This window comes from Pseudopipra pipra, chromosome 16 (genome assembly GCF_036250125.1).
Source record: "Pseudopipra pipra isolate bDixPip1 chromosome 16, bDixPip1.hap1, whole genome shotgun sequence".
NCBI classification, from domain to species: Eukaryota; Metazoa; Chordata; class Aves; order Passeriformes; family Pipridae; genus Pseudopipra; species Pseudopipra pipra.
In genome coordinates, this window is record NC_087564.1 from 14,400,154 (window position 1) to 14,417,428 (window position 17,275).

Sequence of the window (17,275 nt, forward strand, 5' to 3'; positions counted from 1 at the left end):
CACAGGGCAACGGAGAACCAGGTCCTGGGGCTAATGGGAATTACAGCAGAGGAATGGAAATTGCCTGTTATCATTTATGGAGACGCTGAAATGGTGATTTTCAAGGTAAGGGTATTTTAAACCATCCCTGAAGGTGATTCCAGGGTTATTACCCCATGGATAATGAAGAACTGATTTGTTTAACAGGGCTGGCCAGTGACCATAGAATCACAGAAATTCCTGACAAACACCTGTCCTGCTCCAAATGGTAAGTAGTGTCCCAGCTCCGGGTCCCCAAGGCTACCTCCAACCTGAGACTAGCAGAATTTTCTAGGTTGTGTATTTGCTGCTTTTTGCTACAGAAGCAGGATGATTTCTTCCTTGATTGGGACTGTCAGTGCTCAGGTTCTCAATAACATAAAGGAGGTTCTATGAGGTTGGGCTCTTCTCTCATGTTAAGAGGAAATAGCCTCAGGCTGTGCCAGGGGAGGTTCAGGTTGCACATGAGGAAGAACTTCTTCCTGGAAAGAGTGGTCAGGCATTGGAAGAGGCTGCCCAGGGAGCTGGTGGAGTTACCATCCCTGGAGGTTTTCAAGGAAAAACTGGATGTGGCACTCAGTGCTCTGGGCTGGGTGACAAGGTGGGCATTGGTCACAGGTTGGACTTGATCTTGGAGGTCTCTTCCAACCTTAATGATTCTCTGATTCTGGTCTAGAATCACCTTCTAGTTCCTTAGTTTGGAAACTAAGTGATTATGCGAACTGTTAAAGGTCACTAAACAGACCAGCAGAGAGGACAGGTCTTTGAATTCCTCTTCTCCAAACCACAGGCCATCTTTGCTTTATTCTGTGAGCTCCAGTAAACCCCTGACACTTGCTGATGCTGCAAAAGTGGTGCTTTTTGACTGGGAAATGCCAAACAGATGGTTTCAGTTCCTGAAGCCTTTGGCACACGCTGCAAATCTAGGAATGACACAGGGAGCCCTCACCATGGAGATCAGTGCCTGGGAAAGGCAGTCTGGGCAGAGGGAGCTGAGTTCCAACAGCACTTAAAGCACATGGAAAAGGGATCTGAGACTCCCAGAAACATTTGGCCAAGTGCTGTTTGTCCACAGAACAAGGAAGGCCATTCTTGTACCCTCACGTGGTCAGAAGTGTCCAGAGACAAAAATCAGCCTGAAGTCATTTCCTCTTGTCCTGTCACTTGTTACCTGGGAAAAGAGGGCAACCCCCCACCTCATACACCCTCCTTTATTTGACTGCAAGGTGTTATTGAGAACCTGAGCACTGACAGTCCCGATCAAGGAAGAAACCATCCTGCTCCTGTAGGAAAAAAGCAACAAAGGCACAACCTAGAAACTTCCACAAGCCTCAGCGAGGTGGGAGGACCTGAGGCTCCCACACAGGACACAGAGCACTGCTGAGCCCACGGTTGTGCTGCTGCCCCTCCCCAGCCAGCTGAGCCCCACCTGTTCCCATATCCCAGGGAACAATGGGATATGAGTCCCTAGGTGTCCCAGGGAGCAGTGGGATGTGGTGTGTCTCCACATGTCCCAGGGAGCAGTGGGATGTGGCATGTCCCTACCCGCCGCATCCTGCTGTTGGAGAGCAGATCGGCGATCCCTCGGGCAGCGTCGTTCTTCTCGGCCACGCACAGCACCTTCCGGATCCTCCGGAGAGCCCCGTCCTCGGCGGCGCGGGAGAACAGGCGCCAGGGCTGGGGCAGCATCCTGCCCCTGGCCAACAGCCTCACCTGCAGGATCATCACGGGGGGCAGGGGCGGCTCCCGCGGGGACAGGGCATGGTGCTGCTCCGCGTCCCTGCGGGCATGGAGAGAGATCGCTGGTGTCCCCGCTCAGCCACGCCGGGAGGGTCCAGGGCAGCCCCCCGGGGGCCGCATGGGGCTGGGGAAGGTGTCACCCCCTCCTGACACCGCTGCCGGGGGTCCCGCATCCCCCGGGCACCGGCGGGGCCTCGGGCCTCTCCTGCCCTCGCCCCTCGCACCCGCGGCAGCGCAGCCCCCCCCGGTACTCCCTGGGCTCTCCCTCACCTGGGGCAGCCCTTTCCCTCCCCGGTTCCCCTCCTTTCCCCACCAGTTTTTCGCGGTTCCCCCGCTCTGTTTCCCCCTAAGGCCGGGCTTTCCCTCACCCTGGGCAGCCCCTCCTCGGCCCGCCCCGGGCTCCCCCTCACCCAGGGCAGCCCCTTCCTTCCCCTCTTCCCCTCGGCTCTGCTCTTTTCTCCCTTTTTTGCCTTTTTCCCCCATTCTCCCTCACCTCCCTCCCTCCCGCGCTCTCCCGGTCGCTCTCTCCTCACCGTCACGTCCTGCCGCAGAGAACTACAACTCCCGGGATGCCGCGCGGCGCCAGGGAACTACAACTCCCGAGATCCCCCTCAGCGCCTCATCCTCAGTGTCCTCCCGCCGCCGCCCCGCCTCGGTTTTTCCCCCTTTCCCCCCGCCGGACCCGTCCCTGGATCGGTAACGACAAAGGACGATCACGGTACAAATATCAGCCACAGCCGCGGGCGAGGGGGAGGTGGCGGCGGTGTCGCTTCCTGCCGGCGGGGTCGGAGGCCGCGCGTCATGTGACCCCAAGATGGCTGCGGGGCCGTGAGGAGGCGGCTCCGGCCATGGCGGCGGCGTGAGCGGGACACGGGGCTGCGGCGGCGGCGGGGCCGGGCCGGGGCGGCGGCCTGAGGGCGACACGGGGCTGCGGCGGCGCCTCCCGCGGCGGGAGGGGACCGGGGGCGCGGCGCCGCTCCATGTCGGCCCCGTCCTGCGGGAAATATGATCAGCGCCCCTGACGTGGTGGCCTTCACCAGGGAGGAGGAGCTGGAGGATGATCTGTACCGCGAGCCGCCCCTGCCCGAGGAGTACTCGGTGCCGCTGTTCCCTTTCGCCGGCCACGGCGCCAACCCTTGGGCCAAGGTCGCCGGCTCCAAGTTCACCCGGGACTTCATCCTCATCTCCGAGTTCTCGGAACAAGTGGGGCCCCAGCCCCTCCTGACCATCCCCGATGACGCCAAGGTGTCGGGCACCTTCGATCTCAACTATTTCTCCCTGCGGATCATGTCTGTGGATTACCAGGCGTCCTTCGTGGGGCACCCCCCTGGCTCTGCCTACCCAAAGCTGAACTTCGTGGAGGATTCCAAGGTGGTGCTGGGGGACTCCAAGGAAGGGGCCTTTGCCTATGTGCACCACCTGACCCTGTATGACCTGGAAGCCCGTGGCTTCGTGAGGCCCTTCTGCATGGCCTACATCTCTGCTGACGAGCACAAAATCATGCAGCAGTTTCAGGAACTCTCTGCTGAGTTCTCCAAAGCCTCTGAATGCCTCAAGACAGGGAACCGGAAAGCTTTTGCCAACGAGTTGGAAAAGAAACTGAAAGACCTTGACTACACCAGGACTGTCCTGCACAACGAGACCGAGGCGCAGAAGAAAGCCAACGACAAGGGGTATTACACGACCCAGGCCATCGAGAAGGCCAACGAGCTGGCCAGTGTGGAAAAGTCCATCATCGAGCACCAAGACCTGCTGAGACAGATCCGGTCCTATCCCTACAGGAAGCTGAAGGAGTCAGAGTTCCACCCCTACGAGCCAGAGTGTGCACTGGATCGGGCCGACGCGGGCTGTGATCAGGACCTGGCTCCCTCTGACCCTGCAGAGCCCGGTGAAACGCACCTTTACACCCACATCCCATCCTACACCCCCAAGCTCATCAAAGCCAAGTCTGCTAAGTGCTTTGACAAGAAGCTGAAGACGCTGGAGGAGCTCTGTGATGTTTATTTTTTCACCCAAACCCTTGACCAGTTGCACCATATTGAGAGGACTTTCCGAGGTGACGTGTGTTACCTCCTGACAGAGCAGATCAGCCGGGCACTCCTGAAACAGCAGAGTGTCACCAACTTCCTCTTTGAGGATGTGTCTTTTCTGGATGAAAAACCTCCTGAAAAACAGTACAGAGGCTGCCAGGGGCTTGGCCAAGATGCCATGGATGGGAAGTGTTTGGAAGAGTCCCTCACCCCTAAAGTGGTCGTCAGCCTGGGCTCCTACAAGTCCAGTGTGGAGTGTGTGCCCATCAAGATGGAGCAGGAGATGGAGGACTCCGAAGAACCCAAAATGTCCGAGTCTGTGATGTCTGAGCCCCAGGAGAACCTGGACTATCTGGATGCAGACATCAAAGGCAGCATCAGCAGCGGGGAGAGCATCGAGGTGCTGGGCACGGAGAAGTCGGGGTCGGGGCTGACCAAGTCAGAGAGCCAGGCCAGCCTGCCTGTCATGCCCAGCCCCCAGGCAGGCCGCAGCAAGGTGGGCAGCCGGCGCACGGTCAGCGAGGACAGCATCGAGGTGCTCAGCACGTGTCCTTCTGAGTCCCTCATCCCGGAGGATTTCAAGGCGAGCTACCCAAGTGCCATTAACGAGGAGCCCTACGCGGACAACGACGACGAGCGCGGCCTTCGCTTCGCCCCCAGACTGAGCCCGGGCATCGCCGACGAGCAGGACGACGTCTCAAAGCAGGAGAGCTTGGTGCAGGTCGATGCTGCCTGTTGTATTGGAAAGGAGAGCCCCATCTTCCTGGAGCCTCTGCCCGAGCTGGGGCAGAAGCCGTGTGAGGAGGACGGTGTGGTGCGGATCCCGCCACAGCCGTACCGGGCGGCTGAGCAGGGGCTGCGCGGGGGCTTCCCCGCCCACGACGGCGTCCCCGGGGGGCTCCTGCCCTACGAGCTCGACTCACGCTACCTGTCGGGCAGCAGGGAGGTCAGCAAGAGCAGCCTGGACGAGTGCTCGGACTCCACGAGCTACATCAGCAGCGCCGCCTCCACGTGCTCCGACAGGACCCCTTCTCCCGCCCATCCCGCCTGCCAGGCCGGAGAGAGGCACAGGAAGAGGGCCGGGCAGAACGCGCTGCGGTTCATCCGGCAGTACCCCTTCGCCCACCCCGCCATCTACTCCCTGCTCAGCGGGAGGACCCTGGTGGTGCTGGGGGAGGACGAGGCCATGGTCAAGAAGCTGGTGACGGCGCTCTCCATATTCGTGCCCAACTGCAGTGTGTACGCCAAGCCCGTCAAGCACTGGGTCACCTCCCCTCTGCACCTGGTGGATTTCCAGAAGTGGAAGTTGATCGGACTCCAGAGGTAAATCCAAGGATCTGTTTGCTTTAGTGGTGTCGAGGTGTGTGGTAAGAACTTCCACCTCAAAGAGGAGGGGGTGTGCAGGGGAGGTCTCTAATTAACCTACACGGCTGCCACGAATTTCTGCTTGTGGGATTTATTTTGGAAAAGGGGTAGATTTGTCTCTTTATGTCCAGCCTCACTTGAAAGTTAATATTTAAAAGTCTGCTGGGTGTTTGCTGCCTGCCTCAGGTGAGTTATTTGGCCAGGAGGTTTCCTTCTGGTTTAGGTCTTTGCCTGGCAAAGTGGAGAACAAACACCTGAGTCCTGCTGGGTTCCTGGTCAACCTGATACAAGTATTCCCGGAGTTCATTGTGTGCTCTGCTTTCCCATCTCCTGCTGGAATCCTTCTGATGTTTCTAGCTGGACTTTTGGGGTTTAAATGTTGCTTTGCTGTGGGGGAGAGTTTTTCCTTGTGGACCCTAATGAAGAGTGCTGAGATCTGTAGGTCAGAAATTGGAGTGCAGCACCTTGGACTGTGCTGGGGAGTAAAAAAGGCCCTCAGAGCTGTGCAGGTGCAGTGTTGGGATTGCAGGAAACCTCTGCTTGGGGCGAGGACCATCCCAAAACCAAGCACCTCTTCCCAACACCCAGTCCTGAACTGTGGCTTCACAGCTCATTATTAGCAAACAGTGATTGCTCAGCTCAAGATTTCAGCCCTGCCTTTGTTGCTGTTATGAGAAGGATTTTTTCATGTTAGCAGGACGTGTTTGGGTGCAGGTGTGACAGGGAATGGCCATTGCTGTTACCAGTGTAGAAAACATGAGTCAGAGTGGCAGCCCAGTGCTCAGAGCCAGGCTGGAATAGCTCCTGAAAGAGTGTTCTGAGCAGTGTGGAACTTAAGCCACAGAAAGCTGCTTTCTGGGCTGCAGAGTATTGCATTGCTGGGGGTTGTGGATGGTGAAATTACCCAAAGCTGTGAGTTTACCCTCATTTCTGTGCTCGTGAGGCGGGATGACAGCTCTGCAACAGCTGCTCACGAGCTCTCTGTCTGTCAGTGAGGTTTTTAAAAGCCCCGAGTGTTTACTCGTTGCTCAATGTTTGTGGTTAGATGCAATTTTTATAAACAGAAATCTTTTTTTAAGCACTGCCTGTAACGTGTGTCAGTCATTTCAGCTCTCCTCCGTGGAATTTTAATTAAGTGTTGGGTTTAATGTGGGTGCTCTCAGGAAACCATTTGTACGAGGGCTCTGGGAAGGAACTTGCAGGCTAAATAATTTATTCCGGTAGGGATCCTGCCTCTCCTAAGGCCAGGTGCTGCCTGGGCATGGGGGCAGCCCTTACACCAGTTGGGGCTCCCAGTTGGAGGCTGGGAGCTGGTTCAGCCCAGCGACTGTCACCACAGAGACAGAGAATGGAGGAGCTGAAGGTTTGTGTAGGCTCGTAATTTGCATTTAAATAACATCAGGCTAAGCTTGGTGGGTAATTGTGTGTTGTGGGTTTGCACCTGAGTGACAAATGGACAGGATCTGCCAGGGAATATTCTGGTTTTATTCTCTTTTCTAAAGGAAAGGTGGAAGGTTCTGCTCCACTCAGGGTTTCGACCACCTCAGAGCAGCTCCATTCCAAAGTGATATGGGGGAAAGAGGAGCTCATGGAAAGAGGGGGCTGGTTTGGGTTTCTGAGTCCCTGTTGTCACATCCAGAAGCTTCCAGCTGCTGCAGGGTTTGTGTCTGTTCACCAGAGATGTCCTATCACTCCCTGTCTGTGTTGCTGAGGAAGGAAGCTGACCCTAAGTGGGGTGGTTTATGCAGTAGCACACACATAGTGCAGATCAGGGCATGTGGGGGCCAGAGAATCGAGGTTTGTTTGGGATCTGGCAGGCTGGAGAGACTGTTTGTCCCCTCTCTTCCATGCTGGACTTCATTCTCCCACAGAGGCTCTCACACCAGCTCATGAACTAGAGGGAAAGCTCATGGGATGCAGGGCACGGACACATCTCCCTCCAGCCGTGACCTCTCTCCTTGCTGTTCCAGGACGGTGTCCCCCGCGGGGGTGAACGTTCTGCACGCCCTGAGCCGGTACAGCCGCTACCTGAGCATCCTGGACGCCGACAGCAAGACTCTGCGCTGCCCCCTCTACAAGGGCACCGTGGTGGCCCGGCTGGCCGACCACCGCACCCAGATCAAGCGGGGCAGCACCTACTACATGCACGTCCAAAGCATCCTCACCCAGCTGTGCTCTAAAGCCTTCCTCTTCACCTTCTGCCATCATTTGCACCTTCCCATCAGCGAAAGGGAACCGGAGGAATCCGTCGTGAACCGCAGGATGAACTTCCTGAAGCTTCAGCTGGGCCTCACCAATGAAGATGTCAAAATCGTGCAGTATTTGGCCGAGCTGCTGAAGCTGCACTACATTCAGGAACCGGGGCGAGGGGGGAGCCCCCTGCTCAGATTTGACTATGTCCCCAGCTTTTTGTACAAAATCTAGCCTTGCCCAGGCCGTGTGCCTGCGTGCTCGGAGTCTGACAGAGCTCATCCGTGCTTGACATTACCGCTGTCTGCAGTAGCTCTCACGCGCCGGGAAGGGGCCGAGGGGTTTGTGTCTCTGCTCCGCAGAAATCCGTGTCTGCGGGAGCCGATTCCTGGGTGTTCCCTGTGGCCAAGAGCGTACGTGTTCCATCACATAAACCATCGGGCACTCTGTAAACGTTAGAAGGGGCACTGTTAACTTTTAAAGAGGATCCTGGCAGCATCCCGGAGGGATTGTGGCGTCGAGAGAGGTGGGCTGTCTCGGGGATCAACACTTACTAGTGTGCAGCCTCCGAAATAACACAGTGCTCCGCACGCTGCTGCCAGAGCCCTGAGCCCTGCCAGTCCCTTCCGTGGAGCCAGGGCAGAGACCAGAAGGGAGATGTCAAGGCCATGTGAAGTTTTTAATCCAGTGGTGTGTCATGTGAGTGTAGCTCGGAGCTCCCTGTCAGAGTGGCAGCTTGCAGGTCTGTGCGCAGCCGTGCGGACGGTGTCTCTTCCTGCATTTTCTGAGTTTCCTGGCACTTCCCAGGACAGGTTGTTCCTGGGTGGGTGGGAGCACGGTGAAGGCACATGTGCATCTTTCCAGGAAGTGTTTGCCAGTTTCCCCCAGCTCTGTTAGGAAGGTGGAAGCACTCCCTAACGCTGGGCCCCGAGGCGCCGGCTGCCGTGAATGTAGAGCACTGTGCCTTGTTCATTTGTCACGTCCTATTTGCTGGAGACCTCTGAGAAGGCTGGAGGGAGACTGGGATTCCTCAAAGCATGTGATGTCAGGGGTGGCTTTTAAAGGAGAGAAGGGAACTGAATGAGGGTGAGTGCCCTCATTTTTAGGTGCTTTTTGTGATGCGATTCAGCTGGAGCTACGCTGTGAAACAGCAGGCTGTTAGCACAGGCTGCCTGGCTCGTGAGGTACTAGTGCTCAGGAGAGATCAGGGATGAATGTACTGGATTCCACGTTGTATCTGTAATAGTTTATTTTTTTTTGTTTGTTGGGTAGTTGACGTTTGTGCTTTGTGGTAAAACAAGGCTGGCGTTGCTGTGTGCCGCTCCTGGCTGAGCCGTTGCCGTGTCACAACTACCTCTCCTGGGGCTCCTGGATGGCTCTGAACAGGGCAGAACTACTGCTCTCTGAGCCTGGATACTGAGAACTTCTCCTTTTAAAGCTTCTGTGCCATAAAGGATGTGCCACCAGCGTGGTGACACTCGCAGATTGTTCCTGTCAGTGCCGAAAGCTTTGTGCCTGGGCGCAGCACTTCCCTTCAGAGTCTCATCAGAGATGCTGAGCCCAGGCTGCTCTGCCCGGTGCCATGTGGCAGTAGCAGCCCCCGTGGTCCTTCTGAGCCAGAAAAGCCTTGCTAGGAAAGATAATCTTGGTTTTATTTCTTTTTAACACTGATTTTGGGGCGAGAACAGCTGAGATTGTACAAGAGCCGATGCGTTGTTTGGTTTGTTGCTTTTTTTTAAACCTCTGTTTGGTGACGATGTGAGGCAGTGCTGGAAATGAATGTGATCTTCCTTCTGAGCCTGGGAAGTTTCTGTGTACAGCCTGGGGTTCCCCAGCGTGGCTTAGACCTCGCTGAAACTTGCTGTGAGACCTGCACTGCTCCCAAACCCGTGTCCCAAAGGCAGGGAGGCTCCCTGGGGAGGCTGTTGTCTGGAACCAGCTCTACAGTACTGCTGCCACCTCTTCCTCTCCCCTGGAAAGGGCTCTCTGGGGTATAGGCCAACAGTGCAAAAAGGCTGGTTTTAAGGTTATTGCTGTTTCTGGTGGCTCAGCTGAGCCAGTTGAGCTTGTGGTACTCTCCAAAGGGATTTCCCAGGCCAGAGGTTGTTTGCGATGGTATTTTAAGGTCAGAATTGGAAGCAGTGTGGTGTGGCCTTCGCTTAAGGTGAGCTGTGTGTCTCTCTTGGGTCTGCTCACCTTTAAAGCACGTTTAAAGCCTTTTTCTGTCCTACCTTTGCCCTCCTGTCGCACGTGAACTGGGTCTGCTGGTGAAAGGCCTCTGTCCATCAAATTGTCTGCTTCCTGAAGTGACTCAAGGTGTTGATCCATGTGCACCCAAACTCCCTGGGGGAAGAGGCATCTCAGCAAATGAGTAATGCAGGTGCCACCAGGCAGACGAAAGCTCCCAGCGTCCTGCTCTGGAGCTATGGTCAGAACAGGAGCTTGTTTCCTGATGAAAAACAACCCGGTGCTGTTTGGGTTTGAGGAGGGAGGGAGGGAGGAACTTTTTTCCTGTTGACTCACTCACCATCTTCCTCCAGGCTGACAGCGCAGAGCGGGAGGATGATTAGTGGTGGCTCATCTCTTAGTCACAGTGGTCTCGACCTCTGGTGTTCAGCTGTGCTCACAAATTGATAAATAACTCACTTCTCATTGCTCCCTCTGTCAAACTTGTAGTATCTGATTTTCAAGGCTGTGTTGAGCAATACTTGCACTACCACCTGTCTGACCTGCTTCACCTCTGCACCACAAAGCAGCTCTGATTTGGGAGGATGCCCCGGGGGCTTGGCTGGGACATCATCCCATTCCAAATGGGAGCTCAGTGGTTATCTGCAACTGGGAGCTGTGGAGAAACATGCCCTGGAGTGCTTGTCCTCCTCTTGGCGGTGTAACCTCTGAGCTTGGACTGGAAAAGTGGGAGTTACACCTGGCTGTGGCACCTCGGTGCAGCCAGAGCCCAGCCTGCCCTCACTGCTTGTGGTGGCAGAAATGGGGGGGATTCTGAGTGCAGCTGATGCTTGGGGGCTGAATTCCTCTTTCCTCAGTGATTCCTCTGCCTGACCTTCTGCTCCTGTACAGTACAGATCCCTGTATTGGCACTTTAGGACTTTTCCCCATCTTGCTGTGGTACCTCACCCGTTTCTGATATTCACAGACTTACAACAAGTCACCACCTTTGCACTGACAGCCCCCGCCATGAGTCCTGGCACATGTGTCGTCGGCTTGCCTGAGCCATCCTTCCACGAGGAGCAGGGCAGGTTCCTGGCACTGCCATCCTCACCAGCCTTTCAGCTGCCAGAGCCAGCGGTGCCCTGGCGTGGCCCTCGCCTGCTTCCGTGAGTGCTGCCAGCCCAGCATGTCCCCTCCTCCCGCACGGCTCCCTCCTCGATGCCAGGGAGAGGAGGTGTTAAACCTGACCGAGAATTCATCAGAGCAAAGTCCCCCCGGGGCAGGAGGAAGGGCTCCTGTTCCCTGCTCCTCCCGACTGCCAGCCCCTGCTCTGCTCTCCACTAACCTGCCACTTCCAGCTCCCACCCGAGGAGGGTCAGCCATAGCTGTAGGTGATCTTAACCCTACACAGGTTTCATTTCTCAGAGAACAGTGCTCAGATCTCCTTTCATCCGGTAGCAATCCCTTCAGGGCAGCTCCACAGCCGCCTTGCCTTGGCAGGGAGGTGCTGCCTATACTCTAGCAATATTCACCGTGTTGGGAGGGGTAGGAGAGGCACTCCAGGGGTGGGAGCTGATGGCTCTGTGCCCTCAGGCCAGTTCTTTGGTTTTCATTGAGTGGGGGGGTCCCAGAGTCCCCTGGTCTGGTGGTGGGTGACACCCCACACTGTGGATTCCGCTGCAGATTCCTGGGAGCTGGGCAGGCCCCGGGCTCGTAGCAGCGCTGTGAGAAGGCTCCTGTAACAGGGTGTGATGGGAATTCAGGGAGCTGCCCAGGCTGCAGGAGAACACCTGCCCCAGAGCACAATGTCAGAGCCCCAGATTGCACCCAATAGCGGAGGGGCCACAAACCCACCGCCTGCTGCTCCCCGACATGGATTTAACTGGAAGGCAGAAACAGGGTACCCAGTCCTGCCGGCAGCACCGCCGCTGGCACGGGGATGGGGCTGGGCTCGGAGCTGCCTCTGAGGGCTGCCAGGAGGCTGTGATGAATTCTCATCTTGTTTTAAAGCACTGTATCCTATTCCTGCATGTTGAGTTCCGTGTGTGTGCCTGTGCGTGCCGAATGCTTGCGTCCGTAGTTAGAGCGAGTGTGAGCGGGAGAAATCCAAGAAGCATGTCTTAGTGTCGTGCTGCAAGTGTTACTGCACAAGACTTTAACAGATGTTAATAACACCAAATGACTAGTCTGAGAAATGTACTTTTAAAAAAAAAAAAATTATTTATTTGGGTTCAGATATTTTTGAAATACAAAAAAAAAAAAAAAAAATCGGTCGTATTTTTTAAAGCTTATAATTCTTGTCATACATTGTGGTTAAATTCTTAATTTTACCGTGCTTATTAAAAAATGGTTCAACCTAAGCTTTGTGCTCAGAGGTCTGAGAAAAATACCAGAGGCTCTGGCTAGGGTGGGAGGGTAATCCCAGGAGGGATGTTAGGGACAAGGCCTGGCCTTGTCAGAGCCTGCAGAAGAGGTGGGAAGGCACATAGGATGAAGGGGAATCCTTGAGGCTGAAACCAGGGGGGCTTTTAGTGGCTGTGAGTTCTCTTGTGCAGCTGGACCCTCCATCCCTCCGGCTGCTGTGGGCAGTGTGTCCAGGGAATGTGGACAGACCGGCCTCATGTGCTGCTCCCACAGGCAGTGGGAACTGGGTGGCACCTGGCTGTGAGGTGAGGGTGACCTGGTGCTCGGTCCCAGTGGTGACACTGAGTGGTGAAGGGCTGGTGTCCCTACAGAGGCTGTGCTCAGGGGGTCCCTGTGCCCCACACAGGAGGGAGGGAGGAGTAAGAAGCAAAGGATGAGCTGCTGCTGCAGTTCCAGCAGGGAGGTGCTGGGAGAAGGCACTGGGGTGTTGAGGTGTGAGCGTGCCAGGTGTCTCCCCTTACAGGACAGGCAGCCCTGGGAGTGGGAAGGTGGCTGCAAAGGCTTCCACCTCTTCCTTCAGTGCCTTCAGCTCCACACGGTATTTGTCCTCCTCCAGTTTCTCCTTGAATTCCTTCAGTGTGGCCTTGGGGCTCATGTCCTTCTGCACCCGCAGCGTCAGCTCGATCCCTGCCAGTGTGGGAGGTACCTTGGTCAGCCCTCGCAGCTGCTGCATCCCACGGCTCTCCCAGCCCTGCTGCTCCCCAGGACACAGCCCTGCTCCCTCCCTCCCGTGTGAGGGACTTGCTGCCCTGGGAAACCAGTGTGGGATGCCTGAGGACAACTGGGACAAGACTGCGAGGGACAGGGAAGGGTTTGGCCGGTCCCAGCTGTGGCCACATGTCCTCTCCCACATCTAGATGTGCAGGTGGGATGGTTATTCCTCACTTGTGGGTGTGCTCCCTTGCCAGCCAGTGCCTCCTCATCCAGGGGAGCTGCCCTGGCCCAGGATGCTGCTGGAGCTGAATCCCAGCCCTGCTCACCTCTGTGGATGTACTGAGCCACCTTGCGGAAATCGTCCTGCCGGAAGCCGCGGGAGGTGAGAGCGGGTGTCCCGAACCGCAGCCCGCTGGGGCGCAGGGCACTGACATCACCTGCACCAGGACAGGGCACACGTGACCAAACCCCGCACCGAAACCACCACCTGTGGCATTTCAGCCTGGTTCCCAGTGTTCGGGGTGGACTGAGAGCTGGGAGCTCTGTGGGAAGCTCTGCACAGGCCACGGGAGATCCCCAGCATGTGGGGCAGGACACGGCAGAGCTGGTGGGATCCCTCACCGGGGCAGGTGTTCTTGTTGCAGGCGATGGAGCAGATCTCCAGCACCCGCTCGGCCCGGCCGCCGTCTGTGCCTCTGTTGCGCAGGTCCAGGAGGATCAGGTGGTTGTCAGAGCCCCCTGCAAGGAGAGGGGTTTGGTGGGGATGTGGGATTGGGGAAATGCTGCTCCCACAGGAAACATCAGCTAAGAGGCTTGGGATTGCACCAGGGCCTGCCCCCAGTGTGGGGGGCTAAAGGGGGCCTGACCTTGGGAACTGGGGCTGCTTCAGAACAGGTTTGTGGATGTCCTGAGGAATCATGCTTGCAGAGCTCTGCCCATTGTGCCCTCCTGGCCTGGCTCGGACCCCATCCCACTGCCGAGACCCCTCCTCACCTGTGACAATGTCGTAGCCCATCTCCATCAGCGCCGACGAGAGGGCCTTGCAGTTGGCCACCACCTGCTGCTGGTAAGCCTTGAACTCGGGGGTCATGGCCTGGCGCAGCGCCACGGCGATCCCTGTGGTGGGAGGAGGCTGGGGTGAGCTTTTGGGGGATGCCAGCACAAGTCATCCCGGAAGCTGAGCAAACTGATGGACAGTCCCTTCCTTCCCCATATCCAGGCTGGTGACATCGCCAGGAGCCAAAATGGAGGACGGACAAGCCTGGTCACTCCTCGGGCAATGACAGATCACCCGGCTGCCCTTTGCCGTGGTATGTCCAGGCTGTTGCCGGGGGCCAGAGCCCTGCCAGGACACCTTTGCCACGCTGGAGCTGTGTGTATACCTGCAATGGCGTGGTTGTGTGGGCCTCCCTGCAGCCCCGGGAAGACAGCCTGGTTGATGAGGCTCTCCAGGTTGTAGAGTGTCTCCTTGCCCGTCTTGGGGTCCACGCTGCGGGTGCCTGTGGGAGAGGAAGGCAAGGTCACTCATCAAGCAGCACGGCCACCCTTCTCCCTCCCACGAGCTGCTTTCACCCCCAGCCACTCAGAGCGGGTATGGTGGCTGCTCCTCTTCAAATCTGAGCCAGGGTCAGCCCAGGGAAGCTCCCCAGATGTTCCCAGGATCTTTCTTCCCTCCCTCCTTCCCACCTAGAGCGGGAAGGAGCGTTAACTTGCACCCCCCAGCCTGAGGGCAGCGTTTCTCCCGGCAGCGCAGCCGGGCCGGGCACCTTTGCGGTAGAAGATCATGCCGGCCCTGCAGCCCCGCAGGGTCTTGTGGGTGGTGGTGGAGACGACGTCACAGTGGTCGAAGGGTGAGGGCACCACGCCGGCGGCCACCAGCCCGCTGATGTGGGCCATGTCGGCCATCAGGTAGGCGCCGTTGGCATCTGCTATCTTCCGCATGCGGGCGTAGTCCAGGTTTCGGGAGTAGCAGCTGACACCTGCAGGGGGATGGGATGAGGAGGAGGCAGGAGCAGATGCACCAGGAATCAGACAGCCCCGGCTCCAGCCCTGCAGCTGGGACAGCACACAGGGTGGATGTGTTGGAGGTCTCCTCCTGGTGCTGCAGCATCCGTGGGATTACTGGAGTGCTACTGGATTCTGGGAGCCACCCCCAGCCAGGTGTGTCAGCAGGGAGGTTGGTACAGGTGTGCCCTTACCTGCTATGATCAGCTTGGGGTGGAAGAGCCGGGCGTTCTTCTCCAGCTCGTCGTAGTCAATGTAACCAGTCTTGGGGTTGACCTGGGAGAGGAAGAGGAGGGTTCAGCCCCCTTGGTGTGGTGAAGACCAGCTGCAGCGCTGTCCTGCAGGACGCAGTGCCAGGAGCCCCATGCCAGAACGTTTAACTTTAAGGGGCACCAACACTTATGATGGCCACATCCTGGCTGCAGCTGGAGCAGCTCCCTGTACCTTGTAGGGCATGGACTCAAAGAAGACAGAGGTGGCAGAGATCTTCTTCTTGTCTGTCATGAACCCGTGGGTGAGGTGGCCTCCGTCGGGCAGGTCCAGCCCCATGATCCTGCCGTGGGGCTCCACCAGGGCCGTGTACACCGCAAAGTTTGCGGGTGACCCTGCAGCGAGAGCCCACCACGTGGCTGTGAGTGCTGGGGCACACAGAGACCACGGCAACTGTCCTGGCTCTGCTGAGCACTCCGTTACCTGAGTAGGGCTGGACATTGACACCCCACTTCTGGGGGTCGAGCCGGTAGGCCTCCAGGGCTCGCTTCTGGCACAGACTTTCCAGCTCATCCACGAACTCCGTCCCGCCGTAGTACCTGTGGTGAAGGATGGGGCAGGGAGTAAAACCAAACTCCTTACCCAGAACAGTCCCTGTGACCAAGATGGGGAGAACCTGGGGTGGTGCCCTGTTTGTGGCAGCCACAGCACTCTTGACCCTGCTGAGATTGTCCCACGAGTGGCCAAGGATAGAAGCCAAGAGGGTCAGATCCTGCCCTGGAAGAGCTTGGCTGCCAGCACACAGACATCACCTCCTTCCCAGAGGTGAGGCCTGCCAGGGTGGGTGGTCCCTCCCCCTCCCTGTCAGGGTTTAGGTTGGTGGGACTTGGCCCAGCCCTGTACCTCTGTCCCGGGTAACCCTCGGAGTATTTGTTGTTCATGCAGGATCCCAGGGCCTCCAGGACCGCTCGGCTCGCAAAGTTCTCCGACGCAATCAACTCCAGCCCCAGCCTCTGCCGCTGCTTCTCCTTCTTGATGATGCTGTGCACCTTTGGGAGAGGGGAGAAACAGCTTCACCCCTGACAGCTCTCATGGAGACATGGGTGCTCCACCATAAGGTCTGTACCCTTGGAGGGGACAGGGCATGGAGAGGGGCCTGGAAAGGTGCTGAAGGGAGACAAGATCCCTTCTTGGTGCAGCTGATCCCATAGACAGGGCACAGAGGATGGATGGGTTCCAGCAGCTCAGCCTTGGACCTTGGCATGTCCCTGGCCCAAGGAGTTCAGCATCCCCAGCATCCCTGGCTGGGCAGGCTCCAGAAGGGGGTCTCACCTCCGGGTCATTGGTGTCAAGTGGCTCCATCACCATCTTGTTGTGGGAGGCCCAGAGCTCAGCGGTGGGGAGGCCCTGTGTTGAGTTTGCCATGTTCCTGCTGGGGCTGAGTCACCTGCCAGTGGAGAGGGGAGTCTGTGGGATCTGTGGGATGGCAGTGGGGCTGGTCCCCATGTCCTGCCTGCTCCCATCCCACATCTTCCCCGGGAACCCAGAGGGACCAGCCATGGGCTGTTGGGTGAAGGAAACACACAAGCTCTGCCTCTGCTTGGCTCCACGTCATGCCCAGGCCTGGCAGCCCTCTGGCCTGGTCGATGCCACTGCTGCTCCCAGGGAGGAATAACAGCCCAGCTGCTGCCTTGGCAGAAAACAATGGATCTTTTTACTCATTAACCCCGCAAGGACATCGAAGGGCCGTGAGCAGGTTATTAAGCAATTCCACATGGTTTCCTTGTGCCAAGCTGCCGAAGTCCATTCGCTGTGGGCCTGCTGTGCTGCCCTCACTGGGCAGGGATGCTCGGCTGCGATCCAGCCCGGGGCTGCACTGGCAGGGTGGGAATCCCCACTGCCAGAGGGGCTTTGCTGGGGAAAGGGCTGCGAATGGAAGGGCAGAGTGCACTGCTCTGGCCCCGAGCAGGATGGCTGGGTCCTGCCTGTCCCCCCAGTGCATGTTACAGCACCCCCTGCTTTTGGCAAACCCATAGAAGGCTCGAGGAGCACAGACCTCCTATTCCCCAGTCAAGATGAGAGCCCCATGCCCACCCTCGTGGTGGACCCCAGTCCAGCCCTGGCAGCTCAGCTGCTGCAGGGGTGAACCCCAGCCCTGAAGCTCCATCCCCCCGTGGCTCTACACCTTCTGCATCCCGGCTCTATCTCCTCCCACATCCCCGAGCGGCTCCCGGTGACGCGCCCACCTTGCCCTGACCCGGAGACCGGCGCTGCCTGCCCGGCTCTCACCCTTGCCCTCCCTCCCCTGCCCCACACGGCTCCTACCGCCGCCGCACCGATCCCGATCCCGGTTCCTATCCCGAATCCAGTCCCGATTCCGATCCCTGCCGCACTAGAGCCCGCGCGCTCGCTACCATAGCCCGCCCGGCCCCACCCCTCCCGCGCCTGGGCCAATCAGCATCGCCCTCCGC

At 57.8% G+C, this 17,275-nt stretch overlaps 3 protein-coding genes across 6 annotated transcripts in view; 1 reads left to right on the plus strand and 2 right to left on the minus strand.

Moving 5' to 3' along the window:
- The window catches only part of TOP3A (DNA topoisomerase III alpha), a 13,764-nt gene extending 11,372 nt beyond the window's left edge, over nucleotides 1-2,392 (minus strand). Inside the window, exons 1-2 of one of the 2 annotated variants that reach the window (XM_064673327.1) lie at nucleotides 2,292-2,392; nucleotides 1,564-1,798 (exon numbers count right to left, since the gene is read on the minus strand). In XM_064673327.1, coding sequence (XP_064529397.1) covers nucleotides 1,564-1,743 — 180 coding nt within the window. In that variant the 5' untranslated portion in view covers nucleotides 1,744-1,798; nucleotides 2,292-2,392. Of the gene's footprint in view, nucleotides 1-1,563; nucleotides 1,799-2,251 lie in introns of both variants that reach the window. The other variant, XM_064673328.1, reaches the window with a different exon arrangement.
- Nucleotides 2,377-11,872, plus strand: SMCR8 (SMCR8-C9orf72 complex subunit). Its single transcript, XM_064673329.1, has 2 exons — nucleotides 2,377-5,111; nucleotides 7,124-11,872. The coding sequence occupies exons 1-2, from the start codon at nucleotides 2,764-2,766 to the stop codon at nucleotides 7,575-7,577; spliced, it is 2,802 nt and encodes a 933-aa protein (XP_064529399.1). The 5' UTR covers nucleotides 2,377-2,763; the 3' UTR covers nucleotides 7,578-11,872.
- SHMT1 (serine hydroxymethyltransferase 1) lies at nucleotides 7,575-17,260 on the minus strand. Of its 3 annotated transcripts, none has more exons than XM_064673334.1 (12): nucleotides 17,130-17,260; nucleotides 16,137-16,251; nucleotides 15,708-15,853; nucleotides 15,288-15,403; nucleotides 15,039-15,199; nucleotides 14,789-14,870; nucleotides 14,357-14,569; nucleotides 13,973-14,089; nucleotides 13,584-13,706; nucleotides 13,212-13,328; nucleotides 12,917-13,027; nucleotides 7,575-12,563 (listed from the first exon to the last, which is right to left on the minus strand). In XM_064673334.1, the coding sequence occupies exons 2-12, from the start codon at nucleotides 16,227-16,229 to the stop codon at nucleotides 12,394-12,396; spliced, it is 1,449 nt and encodes a 482-aa protein (XP_064529404.1). In that variant the 5' UTR covers nucleotides 16,230-16,251; nucleotides 17,130-17,260; the 3' UTR covers nucleotides 7,575-12,393. The 3 variants fall into 3 exon arrangements, with proteins under 3 accessions (XP_064529404.1, XP_064529406.1, XP_064529405.1); XM_064673336.1 differs by lacking the exon at nucleotides 17,130-17,260 and adding an exon at nucleotides 17,051-17,072; XM_064673335.1 differs by lacking the exon at nucleotides 17,130-17,260 and adding an exon at nucleotides 16,390-16,967.
- Nucleotides 17,261-17,275: the final 15 nt, after the last annotated feature.